Genomic DNA, 16,389 nt, shown 5'->3' with positions numbered 1-16,389 from the left:
ACATGTTGCCAAATCCTTTGGGAAATTCTCATACCATATTGTATGATCATGAAATTTCATATGTGATAACTAGACATATTGAGCTTTGCATTGGTGTTAATCCCATCCATTTCTCATCTGTTTTCATTTTGTTATGATTTTTTGAAGTTGACCTATGATTGTTGACCTTCTTTGTGCTTACTTGAAACTTGTTTGACTTCATGATTTTCATTGACTGCCTTCCTCTCATCCAAATGCCATGAAATTTGACATGCTTACTATGCTAGATGTTAGGATTGAGTGTTAATTATCTGATGATTTTTGAAAATATTTGGGTTGACTTTTGATGCAAGTCATTCTGTTGACTTCTGTGAGCTTCTAAATGCTATACTTTGACTTCAAATGTTCATGAAATGATAATAATGCATGATTTGAATGTGAGACCAATTGAGATTGATTCTTAAATGTTTGAATTTAACTTTGGTTGACTTTTCTTTGCTGTTTTGACTTTTTTCATTTGTTTTTGACCCCAGGCTTGTCCTAGGGGTCTTTTGGACTTACAATTGAGTTAATGTTTCAGGTTAAGCACCAATGCCTCAAAGATCATTCAAACTTATTTGAACTTGATTGTTTACCATGTGCTAACCTTTGTTTTGTAGGTGTGACTCATGTGTTTGAGTCTTGCTTTGCACAGTTGATCATCTGTTTTGTTTGTGAATCCCATTCCTTTTGCTTTTAACTGTTGAATTGCATACTGATTGGTTTGACTTTTTCAGGTACTTTAGTTGCTTAAGTTCTCTGAACTTGATTTGCTTTGCTTTTTAGCAACTTGCTTGAGGTATAATCTCTGTTACTTCATGTAGTCTGGAGACCCGGCCTGTTATTTGGCCGGGCAAATTGTCTGAAGTCCTCCTTAAGAGGCAATGCTTGTGTATGTTTAATTTGTCCTTGTACAGAGTCAAAGACCTCCTAAGTGAAGAGGCAATTGGTAGATCAAAGGGATAAGCAATCTATCCCCTACTATTCAGTGGGTCTCCTCAGTGCTCCCATTACATGGTTGTAGCACTGAGATCTTAACCCAAGATCTTGTGCAATTGCACAGTTGAGTCAGTATCCAATGTGTAGAAGGGTTCCCACTTTCTGAACCCACACATTCTTGTCAAATGCTCTCCCAGGCCAGGGATAGAAGCAATGAGGCACACCCCTCATCACCTTTCATCTGCTTCACCTTAGCCCCTCAATGGCAAGGTTAAGAGCACATTCACCCAGTTCCAGAGGTTTGTTTGTTGAGGTTGATATGACCCCTCGACTAAAACCTAACCCTTGTTTGAGCCACTTGCTTGTGTATAGTGTGTGCTATCTGTGCTTGTAGGATTGTTTGACTTGCTTCCTGTGCAAGTTAGGATTGTTTGACTTGCTTCCTGTGCAAGTTAGGATTGTTTGACTTGCTTCCTGTGCAAGTTAGGATTAGTTTAGACTTGCTTCCTGTGCAAGTTAGGTTTTGCTTGGCTTGCTTCCTGTGCAAGTTAAGTGTGTGTGGCTTGCTTCCTGTGTGAGCCATGCTTAGGATAGGTTGGCCCTTGGGCCATTTAGCTAGAAACCTTAACTTAGGGATGATTTGCATGATAACATCTAGGCTCGAGTCGTAGTCTCCCTAGTTGTGTCTCCCTCTGTTGTCTGGTTAGGCTAGTCCTTTATCCCTCTGTAGGGGAACTACATCGCCCTGATCTTCATACCAGATGAAGTATGTAGGCAGGAGATTGAGCTGATCTCTCCGGGCGCCCTTTTTTTCTTTTGTGTGTGTTGTTTGACAGTTGCTAGGCTCGAGTGCCTGACTCCTTAGCAATTTGTTGTCTGTCTGTTTGAGTGTGTGCTTGACAGTTATAGGCTCGAGTCCCCGACTCCCTACTAACTTGTTTTGTTGTTGTGTGCTTGGAAGCTGATGTAAGTCCATCGAGTGGCATTTGGGTTCCAGTGTGCGTGCGTTTTGGTCCGGATGCTGATGTAAGTCCAGCAATTGGCATTCAGGCTCCATGTTTGCCTTCTTGTGTGTGTTTTGGTTCGGATGCTGATGTAAGTCCAGTGATTGGCATTCGGGCTCCACGTTTGCCTATTTTTGTTTGTTTGTGTGCGTGTCAGCCGAGCTACGAATGCTCTGATTCTTCTCTCGTCCGAGAAGATACGTATGCATAGGATACGATATCCTAGCGAGCATGTGTCGTCTCCCCAGTCCGAACTACTTCGACTCTGATGTCTATGCTTGATAGACTAAGTAGGCCCAGGATGCGATATCCTGCCGAGTCAGTTTCAGTCAGTTTCTTTTGTCTCTTTCAGCCAGTGTGTGTGTGAGTATGAGCAGTGTTTAGCAACCAATTTATCCTTCCTTTTGTGCGTGGATCCCGTAGAGTACTACGGATGCGTAGGGGTGCTAATACCTTCCCTTCGCATAACCGACTCCCGAACCCATACTCTTTGGTCGCGAGACCATGTTCTTTTCCAGGTTTACTTCGAGCGTTTCCTTTCCCTCTTTTGGGATAAATAACGCACGGTGGCGGCTCTGTTGTTTCTTCTTTTCCCGCCGGTTTTTCGCGCGATGCGACACCCAGGTGCAGTGATGTCTTCGACAAAAGGGCAACTCAGAATCTGGAGGGGGTTAGGAGAGTGAATCACCAAAATGACCATAAAGCCATCCATAATACTCAAGCTGGTAAGCCAGAAAGGGTCTTTGATCCCAGGAGATATCCTGATCCTAGGCGCCCCATGGTGAAGTTAAGTGAAACCAAGCAAGTTGGACGAAACTTCCAACCCATGACCTTTAAGCCAAGCATCGAAGGACCAGATGGGAAGTGGGTCAAGCAGGCTGAGGGTAGGAAACATGGCCATGACAAGTGGCAGAACTTTGAGGTTGAAAGGGGTTCATCGCTGGCCTACCGCCAGGAATTTCGGTCCGACAAAAGGACCACACATGTGTCCGAAAACTATAAAGGAAAGAATCCCATGACGAGGTGCCAGTGGAGAAGAGAACAAAGAAGGCGAAAGGCCAAAAGAGAATATGGCGAAATGGACCAGGCTGAATCAAGTACCAACATGATGGTGAAGAAAAAGGATGGCCCTAACTTTACCAAAAGAGATCCCAAGATTTCAAACAAGATGGCCGGAGAAAATTAGATGGTTGCTGAAGATGAGTTATTAACTGACAACTTTGACTCTGGTTCGGAGGATTCCTTAGACATTTTGGTTGGAGTAGTATCTGTAATGCCTAGAGAATTCGATTGGATCACCAAAGTCGATGATAATGACACCTCTCAAACCCAACAAAGAAGCATCACAATACACAACGAAAAGTTCTAACGGATCCGGTAAAATCAAAATAGGAGTCGTAGTCAATCTTCTCTTAAGCTCTTAAAAATTCGCTTCACACTGCGAAGTCCAAATGAAAGCTTGACCTTTCCTAGTCAATTGCGTCAACGGTAACGACAACTTAGAAAATCCTTCGATGAACTTCCTATAATAACCAGCCAAACTAAGGAAACTTCTAATCTCAGCAACAGACTTAGGAGCTTCCCATTGAGATACAACTTCAATCTTCATAGGATCTACAGAAATACCACCACTCGAAATCACATTCCTAAGAAAACTTACTTCACTCAACCAAAACTCACATTTAGAGAATTTAGCAAACAACTTCTTCTCTTTCAACACCGATAACACAACCTTCAAATGCTCGGCATGATCCTCTTCACTCTTAGAATAAATCAATATATCATCGATGAACACAACAACAAACTTATCCAGATAATCATGAAAAATCCTATTCATATACTCCATAAATACACCAGGTGCATTAGTCACACCAAAAGGCATCACGGAGTACTCGTAGTGACCATACCTTGTCCGAAAAGCAGTCTTTTGGATATCCTCAACCTTTACATGAATTTGATGATACCTAGACCTCAAATCAATCTTGATAAACACACAAGCTCCAACCAGCTGATCCATCAGATCGTCAATCCTCGGAAGTGGATACTTGTTCTTAATCGTCACTTTATTCAGTTGTCTATAATGAACACATAATCTCATAGAACCTTCTTTCTTCTTGACCAACAGAATAGGTGCACCCCACGGCGACACACTAGGACGAATAAACCTCTTCTCAAGTAAGTCTTCAAGTTGACTCTTCAACTCTTTCAACTCAGAAGCAGACATTCTATAGGGAGCCATCGATACAGGACTAGTTCCAGGAACTAAATCAATCGAAAACTCAACCTCACGTTCCGGCGGTAGATCACTTATATCTTTAGGAAATACCTCCACAAACTCACAAACTATTGGCAATTCTCCAATCGTCCTCCTCTCACGAATATCCAAAGTTGCCAACAACATAAACAACTCGGCACCACCTTGCACCGATTCATCAACTTGCTTAGCAGACACAAACCAATCTTCCTTAGCATCAACCTCAGGAAAAAAAATAACCGTCTTCTCAAACCAGGTTAACTAGCCAACACTGCACTCTCGCATGCAACAACATAATGTCCAAGCTCGATACAATTGGAACATTCAAGATAAGCAGACGCTTCTCCCCCACTTATTTCATTCCCAACCTGACAATGGAAAATAAAACAAGCATCGACAGTGTTCTCACACACATGTCGCATACTAGGGAACAAACATAATTAAACAACCTGGCCGGACGGACCGACCTGCTCTGATACCACTTATATAACACCCCTTTTTCTATCCCAAAATACTTAACATATAATCAGAGTGGATAAACACGCATATAAACGAAAGGGAGTCACATCGACGTTTTCAAAAACTAAAAATTTTCAAAAACCAACATCATTCATCATCAATATATAATACACCTGGTCATTTCAAATAACGCATTTCAAATATCATGAATATCCAAGAATATGCGTTCGCAGCGGAAAATAATGAATATTCATACATTTCATAAAATGATTCATGTCCCATACCATGATCATCTCTCAATAATCTCCTCAAGATAAAATAAAACCATATCCAGACTATTTGGCACTATGGCATCTCAAACAGCAATTGCAATCAAACATGTTCACAAGTAATAATATAATACATATTCAAATAAGATATGAGTTCAATACTACTAATCTACCCCGTGTTACATGACCAGAGCATTGACTCACTACCTAGTCTCCAAACTAAAATACGGAAGCTCTCCGGCTAAATCTCGAATGAGCTACCTTCCACTTACTTCAGCAATACTACTCTTGAGTATCTGCACGACGCCCATGTAAAGGCAACATTCAAACAGAAGGGTGAGAATTCAAATCATTATAAAGAAGTATAATAAGGCACAATGATTAAATCAACAATTAACGGAATTCATCACACCTTGTATAACCATGTAAATAATACTAACCAACATTTATTTCACATGTTTCAAACATCCATCCAAACCCAAGGAGTATAATATTCAAATCCAATACTATATTCCCAAATATACACATAACTACAACTATCACATAATCACATATTTTGCCAAGTTATGTATCCAAACATCACCAAATTCAATTACCATATCTCCTACACACATCACAATCACATCAATGCATACATTCAATTATCACATAACTCTAATGTGACTCAATGCAAGACATGTGACTCTATGCATGTGGTACCGCAATGTGAATCCAACGTTTCACCGCTTTCTGATTCAATATCTAGAATCCAAGTCACGCTTCCGATCCGGACAAGATCAAAGCCACTACGTCTATTTCCAATTAAGGATCAACGTCTGCTACGCCTATTTCCAATTAAGGATCAACGTCTATGTGAACCCACAGTTTCACCGCTTTCCGATTCAATATCTAGAATCCAAGCCACTACGTCTATTTCCAATTAAGGATCAACGTCTGCTACGCCTATTTCCAGTTAAGGATCAACGTCTATGTGAACCCACAGTTTCACCGCTTTCCGATTTAATATCTAGAATCCAAGCCACTACGTCTATTTCCAATTAAGGATCAACGTCTGTTACGCCTATTTCCAATTAAGAATCAACGTCTATTACCATGTGAACCCACAGTTTCACCGCTTCCACCATGAAGCCGACCATGCCATGAATGAATGTACAAATACCAACAACATATGCAATTAAGATCATCTCTACCATCTTAACATTCCACATACCACCACAATTCAACTCTATGAATTATCCATCAATGGTACATATACACATTCATAACAAATATACTATTCACATATATAAGCTAATTATCAATTACGCACACTTAGATTTCATTTCAGAGTGATTACAGCATTTAAAATCCTCAATTTTCCCTTTTTCAACAGCAAGTAACCGGTTAACGTATTTTGGATAACCCGTTACTCAGTTTAACAGAATTCAATTCCTAGGCAGATTTTTAACTAAGTAACCCGTTAACGTATTTGGGGTAACCAGTTATCCTGAAAACATAATATAATTCTGGACAGATTTTTAAGTAAATAACCCGTTAACGCTTTTAGAGTAACCCGTTACTTTGTTTACAGAATTCAATATTGGGCAGATTTTTAACTAAGTAACCCGTTAACGCTTTTAGAGTAACTCGTTACTCTGTTTAGAGAATTCAATATTGGGCAGATTTTTAACTAAGTAACCCGTTAACGCTTTTAGAGTAACCAGTTACTCTGTTTACAGAATTCAATATTGGGCAGATTTTTAACTAAGTAACCCGTTAACGCTTTTAGAGTAACCCGTTACTCTGTTTACAGAATTCAATATTGGGCAGATTTTCAACATGGTAACCGGTTAACGCTTTTAGAGTAACCCGTTACTCTGTTTACAAAATTCAATATTGGGCAGATTTTTAGCAAGTAACCGGTTAACGCTTTTAGGGTAACCGGTTAACACGAAAACAAAATACAGTTTCTGGGGAGATTTTTCAGCATGTAACCGGTTAACACAATTGGGGTAACCGGTTACTCAGTGTAAACTTTGAATTTTCCTGAACGTCACAATTACTGCAATAAGGTTCAATAAACTAAGTGGCATGGAGAATTATTGACGCTACAGTATAAAATATCAAATTGGATTCTCAATCTATCCCTCAATTTCCCCCATATATCAAATCCCAAAACACAATTAATCATCACAATTCAAAGATTACTCATCAAAACCTAATAATTTCAAAAATCATAAAAATTAGGGATTTCAACCTAAACATATTTCTACCCATTGACCCAATTATACTAACCCATAATAATAAGGATTCTCCCCCTTACCTCTTCAATTTTCTGGAAACCTTAGCTTCTCTCTTGTTCTTCCCCTCTTCTCCTTACTTTTCCTCTTTTCTTTCTCTGTTGCCGTCAAATGACCAAATGAATCCTACTTCTCACTCTCCTCACCTCTTACTATTATAGTATTATATTTAGGCTTAAAGAATGATACCTCTAATTTAATTATTAGGCCAAATAAGACCTAGTATTATAATATCTCTATTTAGTTCAAATAAATTAAACCAACACCATATACACACCAAGTCAATTAATTCAATTATTTATTATATCTCATATCAACTAAATAATTTATTAACACCTCAAGTTAATTAATGTAATCAATTATTACACTACCTAACAACCAATTAATTAATTAACACTCCAAATAAATAAAATAAAATATAATAATAATATAAGAAATAAATACTAAAAATTGGGTTGTTACATACATTATATGAAAAACATTGTCAAAGATAGCTTAGTCTCCAATAGTGGCATTGGCCAAGTCCTTTAGCATAGGGAATGTTGCCTACTTCTAAGTCCAAAAGTTCATATCAAATCCAGCAGTCCATAATGATGTTTTTTAGGGTTTTTGTTATAATGTGTTTTAAAGGTCCTAAGACCACAAACAAAATCAAACAAGCAAACAATATATACAATCACAAGATATGGCTCAAATGAGCAAAGTGAAAAGGGCTTAAGACATAAACATCTTGCATGAAATGTAAATGGCAATGAATGATAAATATACTAAAATCTAAATTGCATTAAGTAAATGACTTGAAGATAAAGCAACATTAATAAAAGTTAGTCAATGGTTAGTCAAATGTTAGTGAAGAGTTTTAATTGATTACGTCATTCTTTGGAGAACACTCAACCATTCATTCACAAGTATGAATCCATGAACTAAGACATCATCCATGAGAAGGGCTCTAACTTTGATAAATCAACAAGTATGCCATTAACTCTCATGAATGGAAAAATTGTCAAGTTTCCACACAATGCCATGAATAATGGGAGACTTACAATCTGTTGGTGTAAGCCCTAGAGGCCAATACTTTTGGTACTTGTATCAAATTATTTATTAATAATAAAAGGCTTTTTCTTTATTACGTTTGTTTAATAAATTCCCTAGAATAGCTAGTCTGTTTAATGTATCAAGTATGACTTAATCATGAGATCACATTAAACATAAGAACAATATTCTTAAAGTATCCGTAGTCGAGCTTTATTGTGAAGTGGGATGACATTAAAGCATTAAGACTATTATGTATATAGACTGATGATCACATCTCATGAATCATGGATAAGGAGTTATCAAGTCTTAAACATAGGTATGAATATTAAGAGTAATATTTATACCGAATTGACCCGCTATGAGAATACTATATAGAAAGTTATGCAAAGTGTCATAAGTTATTCTCATTGTGATAATGGTGTATACCACTCTTCGACCTGAAACCACTATGGACCCTAGATATAGAGTCGAGTGCTTTATTGCTGATCAAACATTGTCCGTAACTGGATAACCATAAAGACAGTTGATGGGTACTCCACGAAGCATGCTGAGGGACATGAGTGACCTAGATGGAATTTGCCCATCCTGCATAACAGGATAAATGTTTATGGGCCCAATATTGAACTGGACAAGGATGACACGGTCTATGCCTTGTGTTCAATATAGACATAAGGGCAAAAGAGTAATTATACACATAAGTATTATCACAGAAGGAATTGTCAGATCACATGACATTTTCGTGTCTTGGGTAGCAGTGATGTGTTGCTAGATACCGCTCACTGTTTATTATGTTAAATACATGATTTAATATAATTGTCAATGTCGCGAAAACCTACAGGGTCACACACAAATGACGGATTGATGAGAGATAGAGTAACTAAGGAACACCGTAAGGTACGATGCCCTTAAGTGAATTGTAGAACATCGTAAAGGTACGGTGTACTTAAGTAGAATACGAAATATGGTAAGGTACCATGAGCTTAAGTGATTTTGGGCATATTATAAGATATGGGCCAAAATACACTTAAGTGGACTTTTTAGCTTGAAGCCCACACAAGTGGTTCTATAAATAGAACCCTTGTGCATAAACATTGATTGCAGTTGCATTATTTTCGTTTCTCTCTCTCTCTCTCTCTCTCTCTCTCTCTCTCTCTCTCTCTCTCTCTCTCACTCAAAGCCTTCATTCGTACCAGCTAGCACTGAGATTGAAGGAATCCGTTCGTGTGGACTGAGTAGAGACGTTGTCATCGTTCAACGTTCGTGATCGCTACGTGGATCTGCATCAAAGGTTCTGATCGTCACAAGAGATCTGCACCAAAGGTTTCAATCGTCACAAGAGGTAAATATTCTATCACTGATCATGACCATTCGTAAGGATCTCTAAAGGAGAAAATTTTAATTTCCGCTGCGTTTTGGATCGCAATTCTCCTTCACAATCTCACTTACTAGAATGATATGCCTTGCAGGACAAATTTAGCTCTATATTAAGCAATCGTAATTGGACTTATGTAGAAGATAACTATCTGAGGCTGGACAATAAAAATATAGGTGTTAATGCATGTTAGAGATTTTGTACAAGGAACCAAACTCCTAAAACATACCACACACTAAAAAAAGGGAAGACCTATCTCAGTCAGACTCATGTTGATTCATCTGACACAATGTCATTGATGAATCAACTAGTGTTTAGACATTAGAGAAATCATTGGTCAATGATGGATTGGGGAAGAATAAAGATGAAGATGAAGAGGGAAGGGGAAATAGAAACCCAAAATGATCATATGAGGAATTTCATCTGATCAATACTATTCATTCATTTTGGGAGATGAAATTTACATTTTACAAATCCCCTAAATTCAATAGTATTTGTCAAATGAAAGTAATATCAAGCATGATCAAGGCCAAATAGATATTCAAACATCACAAGACCATAAAAATGGCTCAACATAATTTTCAAACAATTATTCAATTAAAAATCAAATTAAAAATGAATTAAAATGCATTTTAAAATGGACAAAACCTCAAATCCCTTCAAAACACCAAATAAATGGCCAAGGGATTTATCCTAGGTCAAACAAGGTCAAAGGACCTTAGACAAAAAATATCATAATTTTTGAAAAGTCAGAAGTATTTTAAAATATTATAAAAAAAACAAGTCAAAAATTATTTAATTCATGAAAAATATCAAAATTAATCCAAAAAATAATTTTAAGTCAAAATATGGAAGAGGAAAATATTTGAAGATTTTTTGTGAAAGCCTCATATTTTTTGGATTAAAAATGAAATTTCTATGAATAAAATAAAATAAAAGGATTAAAAGTAAAATCATAAATTAAAAAGAAATTAGAAAAAATAAGGACCATGAGATCTCCCTCATTAATTGAGGTGGCAGATTTGATGACCAAACACGTATCATCCACCATGTGCCTTAGTCAACAAATGCGCAAGGATGGTATTCAAAATGGAAGGCTAATATTAGAACATTTCAAGGAGATCAGATGGCCAGGAAGCGTACCAACACATCACTAGAGCCCTAACTCCGATTGTCTTCTCCGGTGGACCTCACCGGACTGGTCCACCGCTAACCACCACCAAAATAAAAAGTGCATACACTATTTTAAAGAAAAAATGCTCAGGAGCTCGAATCTGGCCTCAATTTCACCCAATTCCAAGTATATTGAAAGATATGTGGACTTGAAGTTTGAGGTGCATGATTTGAGTTGCTTCGATTTGACCTCAAAGCAACTTAATCTTGTTGCTTACGTTGGTAGGACTTCAGTCAACCAAAAATGACTTGAAATAATGGAGAATTGAGATAGAATCGAAGAGAGAAAGTTTCACAAAATTCACCTTTTGTTTGTAGTGAAGATGCTTGATCTCGATCTCAATTGGCTTGGGCTTGCTTCTACTTGTTTGCAGAAGGTGAAATGGAAGCTCAAATGGCTTGGATTCTTGTAGTTTCAACTTCAAAATAAAAGTCAAATTGAAACTCGATTTTCAATTGAAAACCTTCAAGTTTATCCTTTAATGGAGGTGAGGGTGTTTGCATTTCAAAGCTTGGTCAAGGGTCCCCTTCTTCTGAGCAAGAGAGCATGTATATATAGGCTTCATGATTAATTTCTACACCAATCCAAAAAATGTCAAAGATAGAAATGTTAGTGCATGGTTGGAAAAAGGTCCAAAATTATGTAGGAATGATGTTGAAATCTTAACATAAGGCCATGCAATTGTACTTGAGAATTGGTCATGTGATTTATCCAAATGGAACCATGAAATATAACCATGTGCAAGTCCTTGTAAAATGCTCCAAATCCCATGATCTTAGACTCTTTGAAAGGTGAAATCAAGGGGGACAACTTTGATGTTGAAGACGTTTCCATTTGGGGCTTGGATCATGATGAATTTTGAGATGGAAGTTGGAGAAATCAAACATGGTTGAAAATTTTCTAAGTACAAAGTCAAATAACCACTTCTTCCACCTTGAATAACTTTTGCTATGAGCTCCAAATGAAAATGGTGTCTTCACCAAAGTTGTATATCTTTCATTCCTATTCAATTTGGTTATAAATTTTACATCATTTGGATTTGGCATGAGGAATTTATGGATTTTAGAAGTTGAGGAAAATTGCTTGTTCAATGGTAATGGCCCAAAATGACCTATAATGTTTCCTCTTGGCACACGCCCTTTCAATTTGAATTTCACATTTATCAAAGAATAAAAGTTGTAGAAGACATCTTGAAATTGATCATGAAACTTGAATGGATTGGATATAATAAGTATTTAGCAAGTTATGGTTCATGGAAGTTAACCTCCTAACAAGGGCACAGACAAAATAACCTATACTATTTCACCATAAAAAATGACTTTAAAAGCAAAACTAGCTCTTTATGTCAACATGAAAGTTGTTTGGAATGTCATAAAAAGTAACTTTTCTTTTGGAATCATTTTCATATGACAAAATATTTAGGAGATAGGGTCTAGGGAACCCCAGTTTTGACCAGTTAACTTTCTCTGATCAACCTCTTTGAACCAACTTGCAAACTTGAAGTTCTCTTGATCTTTGGGGCTCATGGAGGATCATATATGCTTGAGATGATTTTAAATGGAGTATCCCTTGATATTTTGACCAATTGTTGAAGAAATTTGCTGAGAAAGTCACACAAGATACTTAGATGAATTAGGGTTTCCAAGGCAAACAAGCTTCAAACTCTTGATGGATTCTTAATCAAAATGACAAATAAAGAACACTAGGATCTATATAGGATACTTAGAACCATTGTGAAACTTTCCTTGATTGATTCCTTGCATTGAGGGTCTCAAACCCTAGTTGTGAGCTTAAACCCTAGTTGTGGGCTTGATGAGGCACGGGTGGACACACACACTCCCTACAAAAGAAACAAAGCTACACTAGACATATTTTTGGTATTTTTGTAGTAAACAAAATAAAATAAAGTATGATACAATCAAATGTACTTGGTGATCTCTCCCAATTCAAACCCAAGGAAGGAGGGATAAGGAGGATGACATGTGTGATCCCAAAGCCAATGCAATTAATGAGATAACATGGGGGATTTTAGGGTTAAAATTTTTAATGAAGTGATTTGTAGAGTAAACTATCCTATTAAATAATTTTGACTCATAAACTTAAAATAATTTTGGATCAAAAGAAAATACTTACCTACATCACATACACAAGTCATAATATCAAACGTTTTACATAAAAGTCACAAAATTTTAATGTATAAATCCAAGATAATAACTAACACTATGTAGTAAAGGGCACACACAAAAATAGATTCAATCACTATTTATTTGTTATATGTATTGCAACCTGAACTAATATGTGGAAACCAAATTTCACTGCAACACAAAAGCAGATAAACAACACAATCCCATAATAAAAATGATACCCATAAATAAATGAAGTTGTTGTTATGTTGGTTGCTGCGGCATCGACATTGTGAGGTCTTAGTGTGAACCGAAACAGAAATCTGGGAGTAATGATTCGTGAGGGTTTGTTGATGGTTTCGTCATCGTTTATGGCAACATCACCGGAGTTCGATTTTGTTAAACGTCTCAGTATTTCTTCTTTAACCTTCAGATCTTCCCAATGAGTTGATTTTTTTGTTGAAATCGAGTTGGAGCTTGGAGTGAGATTTGAGATTTTCGTTATGACAAGTTTTCATGTTTGACCGGTGATTTGGTGGCGTCACATGGTTATGGAGGTTGAGGAGTGGTGCATACGGTTGAGTTGAGGCGGAGGAGACGATTTTGTTGTTGGGGTCGCCGATAATGGGTTTTCGGCGGTGGAGTTAGTGGAAGTAGATCGGAGAAGAGGGAGAGTTGAGTTTGAGTGGATGTGGATAATAATGGAGGTTGTTTGAAGACAATATTAAAGGATTTTCGGTGGGTGGGGAGTGAAGCATAAGAAGAGGAGGCTCCTCCCAGCAAAGAAGAAGACTTCTCTTTTTTCCTCCTTTTTAAAAAAAATCAGTAATGTGGCCTTTTGTCCGTTTATGAAAAGAGAGAGAGAGAAAAATGAGAGATTTCCCCCATGTGGGACGCGTGGGCCTTGTTAAGTGGGGGGGAGAGATACCCAATAATGAAAGGCCGCGTGGCCTATGTATCAGGAAGGATCAATTTTTAGTATCCCACCCCTTTGCCTGGTGGACAATGAGCCAAATCAAACCGCTTTTCAACTTTGGTGGGCTACGTGTCGCCTGCTCATTGGATGTATGGAGTCATTTTGAGGCAATAGTGAGTGGAGAATTGTGAGTAATATGGTAAGTGGATTATGCATGCTGGCAATGGTGAGTGGAGAATTGTGAGTAATATGGTAAGTAGTACAATTGCGAAGAGAATCCGGTGTGAGCATTTCTGTTATTTATTTTTTTAATTTTGGAAACTATAAAGAGTTAGTAATTACATTGAAAGTAAAATCAATTAATTAAAATAAATTCAAACTGATTATTTAATTAATTCTAATTTATTTAAATGATTATCTTGATTAAAAAATAAAAATAAACGAACCAAAGATAAATAAAAGTCGGAGGTAAGTATGCTCGAAAAATTAAATTGAATGCGTTAAAACCATCAGCGTAAAATAAACCTCTCAGAAAAATACAGTTTTTGATCGGATTTTAAAATAAATTTTGACCAGTTAAAAGGTTCGGACGGATCAAAATGCAATTGAAAAAGTAGTCGAAAAATATTACGAGCACACTAGGTTAAACTACGTGAATCATAGATTAATAATACTGGCGTCTACGAGCTCAATTTCGAAACTTTTTACCAGTTGATTTTACATGTATTTGAGAAATGATTAAACCAATTTGTCTGTATGTTCGAAAATTTATTCTGGTTGATATTTTAAGTATTATTTATGATGAAATGCATGTTATGCTATAAAGATGATGCAAATTGAAAATAAAATCGTATTAATAGAATTTTTAAAATGGCCTGGACAAAATTGGGGTATGACAACATGTCTATGTGCTATAGATCCAAACACCTTCAGATGACTCAAGTTAGGCTTGACACTAGACCAACATTCTTCTGTCGTAACTCCTTCTAGCTTCTCCATCGGACATCTGTTCAATATGTGTGTTACAGTCGACACAACTTCTCCCCATAATTTTTTGTGTAGATGCTTGCCTTTCAACATACTTCTCACCATGTTCATGATGGGTTTATTCTTCCTTTTTGTCATTCCATTCTACTGTGGAGTGTAGGGTGGCATCACCTCATGCATAATCCATTCTTTCTCATATAATACATTGAAGTATTTCGACATATATTCTCCACCGCCATCAGTCCTCAAACTCTTGAGCTTTCGACCATTTTATCTTTTGACCGTAGATTTAAACTTGGTAAATACCTCAATCACTTCACTTTTCTTCTTGATCATGTAAATCCATGGTTTTTGATTGAAATCATCTATGAATATGACAAAATATATGTGTCATACCCCAAAATTTGCCCATTAATATTTTAAGACATTTTTCAGGGCACTCCGACTCATTTTTATGACACTGATCTTAAAGGAACAAAGGCCCAGCTCACGAGTGGCCCAATCCAGAAAATGGCCCAAACTGGCCTGCTCGCTAGCGAACGTTCGCTACACGCTCGCCTAGCGAACGTTCGCTACACGCTCGCCTAGCGAAGCTGACAGATAACAGAAAATTCTGGGCTTCACTCTGAGCCCATTAGGTCACAAAAAAGAGCATTATAAATACCAGCACTTCAGTAATGAAAAGGGGGACGAAAAAGGACGAAAGGAGAACCCTAGCAAGCAAACCCTAGCGCTCACAGACGGAAAACCCTGAAGGAAAAGCCGGCGGCAGCAAGGTTACTTCCGTTCAATTTGATCCGATCGGCCAATTCAAGGTTACAATTCGATTACAAACAGGTGTGAAGCTTGCTGACATTATGCTGTTATCAAAACCAGAATCCGCAGCCGCTCGCTAGCACATCGCTAAGCGAGCATGCAGCGAGTATTCGCTAAGCCTTCGCTAGGCGAGGCAGCGGCGACCGGGACAGTCGCTGATTTTTCTGTTCTGTCCTTTGCTAACCAGTCATGTTTTTATCATAGCCATGCATTGTTTATCTGACCCTGCTGCTGTTCTGGTTTCTTTTGCGGTGCAATCCTTGATTGCATCCTGACTTGGTACTCTAACCCGTTTGCTGAATTTTGTAAAGGTCCACCTTTCCCAGGAAAAGATTGCTGTCTAGGTCTTCCACTTTATTTGTGGGATACCCTTGTGGAGTTTCACCCTAAATTACCTAATTAATTTTAATGTATTAATTTTAATGTATTAATTTTAATGTGGAGATTCATCCTAATTACCTAATCGATTGTAAAATACGGCCTCTAAATATGTGATCTTGAACCTCTCTCTTGCCTTACGATATTACGGTACCACGGTCATGTCCCGCGAATGTGGGGATACACTTAGCAGTGGCCCTTCGATTAAATCATCATAAAATAAATCATAGTCCCTCGGATTTTGCCTTCGAATATATGATTTCGTCCCTCGATGACCCTTCGGTGTAGCCTACGGTTAAATGATGATCGTCCCTTCGAATGCTAAGGTATCCTTACAACTGTTGCCTTCAATGACCTATCGATGAC

At 37.5% G+C, this 16,389-nt stretch overlaps 1 protein-coding gene across 1 annotated transcript in view; it reads right to left on the bottom strand.

Annotated features, from left to right (window-relative positions):
• The window catches only part of LOC127091176 (uncharacterized), a 66,761-nt gene extending 53,020 nt beyond the window's left edge, over positions 1 to 13,741 (bottom strand). Inside the window, exons 1-2 of the mRNA XM_051029733.1 lie at positions 13,642 to 13,741; positions 13,503 to 13,567 (exon numbers count right to left, since the gene is read on the bottom strand). Of these exons, the coding sequence (XP_050885690.1) occupies positions 13,503 to 13,567; positions 13,642 to 13,684 (108 nt within the window). The 5' untranslated portion in view covers positions 13,685 to 13,741. The remainder of the gene's footprint in view (positions 1 to 13,502; positions 13,568 to 13,641) is intronic.
• Between the last annotated feature and the right edge of the window lie 2,648 nt (positions 13,742 to 16,389).

The sequence above is a fragment of the Lathyrus oleraceus genome, chromosome 6 (assembly GCF_024323335.1).
Source record: "Lathyrus oleraceus cultivar Zhongwan6 chromosome 6, CAAS_Psat_ZW6_1.0, whole genome shotgun sequence".
Taxonomy (NCBI): Eukaryota; Viridiplantae; Streptophyta; class Magnoliopsida; order Fabales; family Fabaceae; genus Lathyrus; species Lathyrus oleraceus.
The sequence above is the reverse complement of the archived record's forward strand: the minus strand, read 5'-3'. Positions and strand labels throughout refer to the sequence as shown.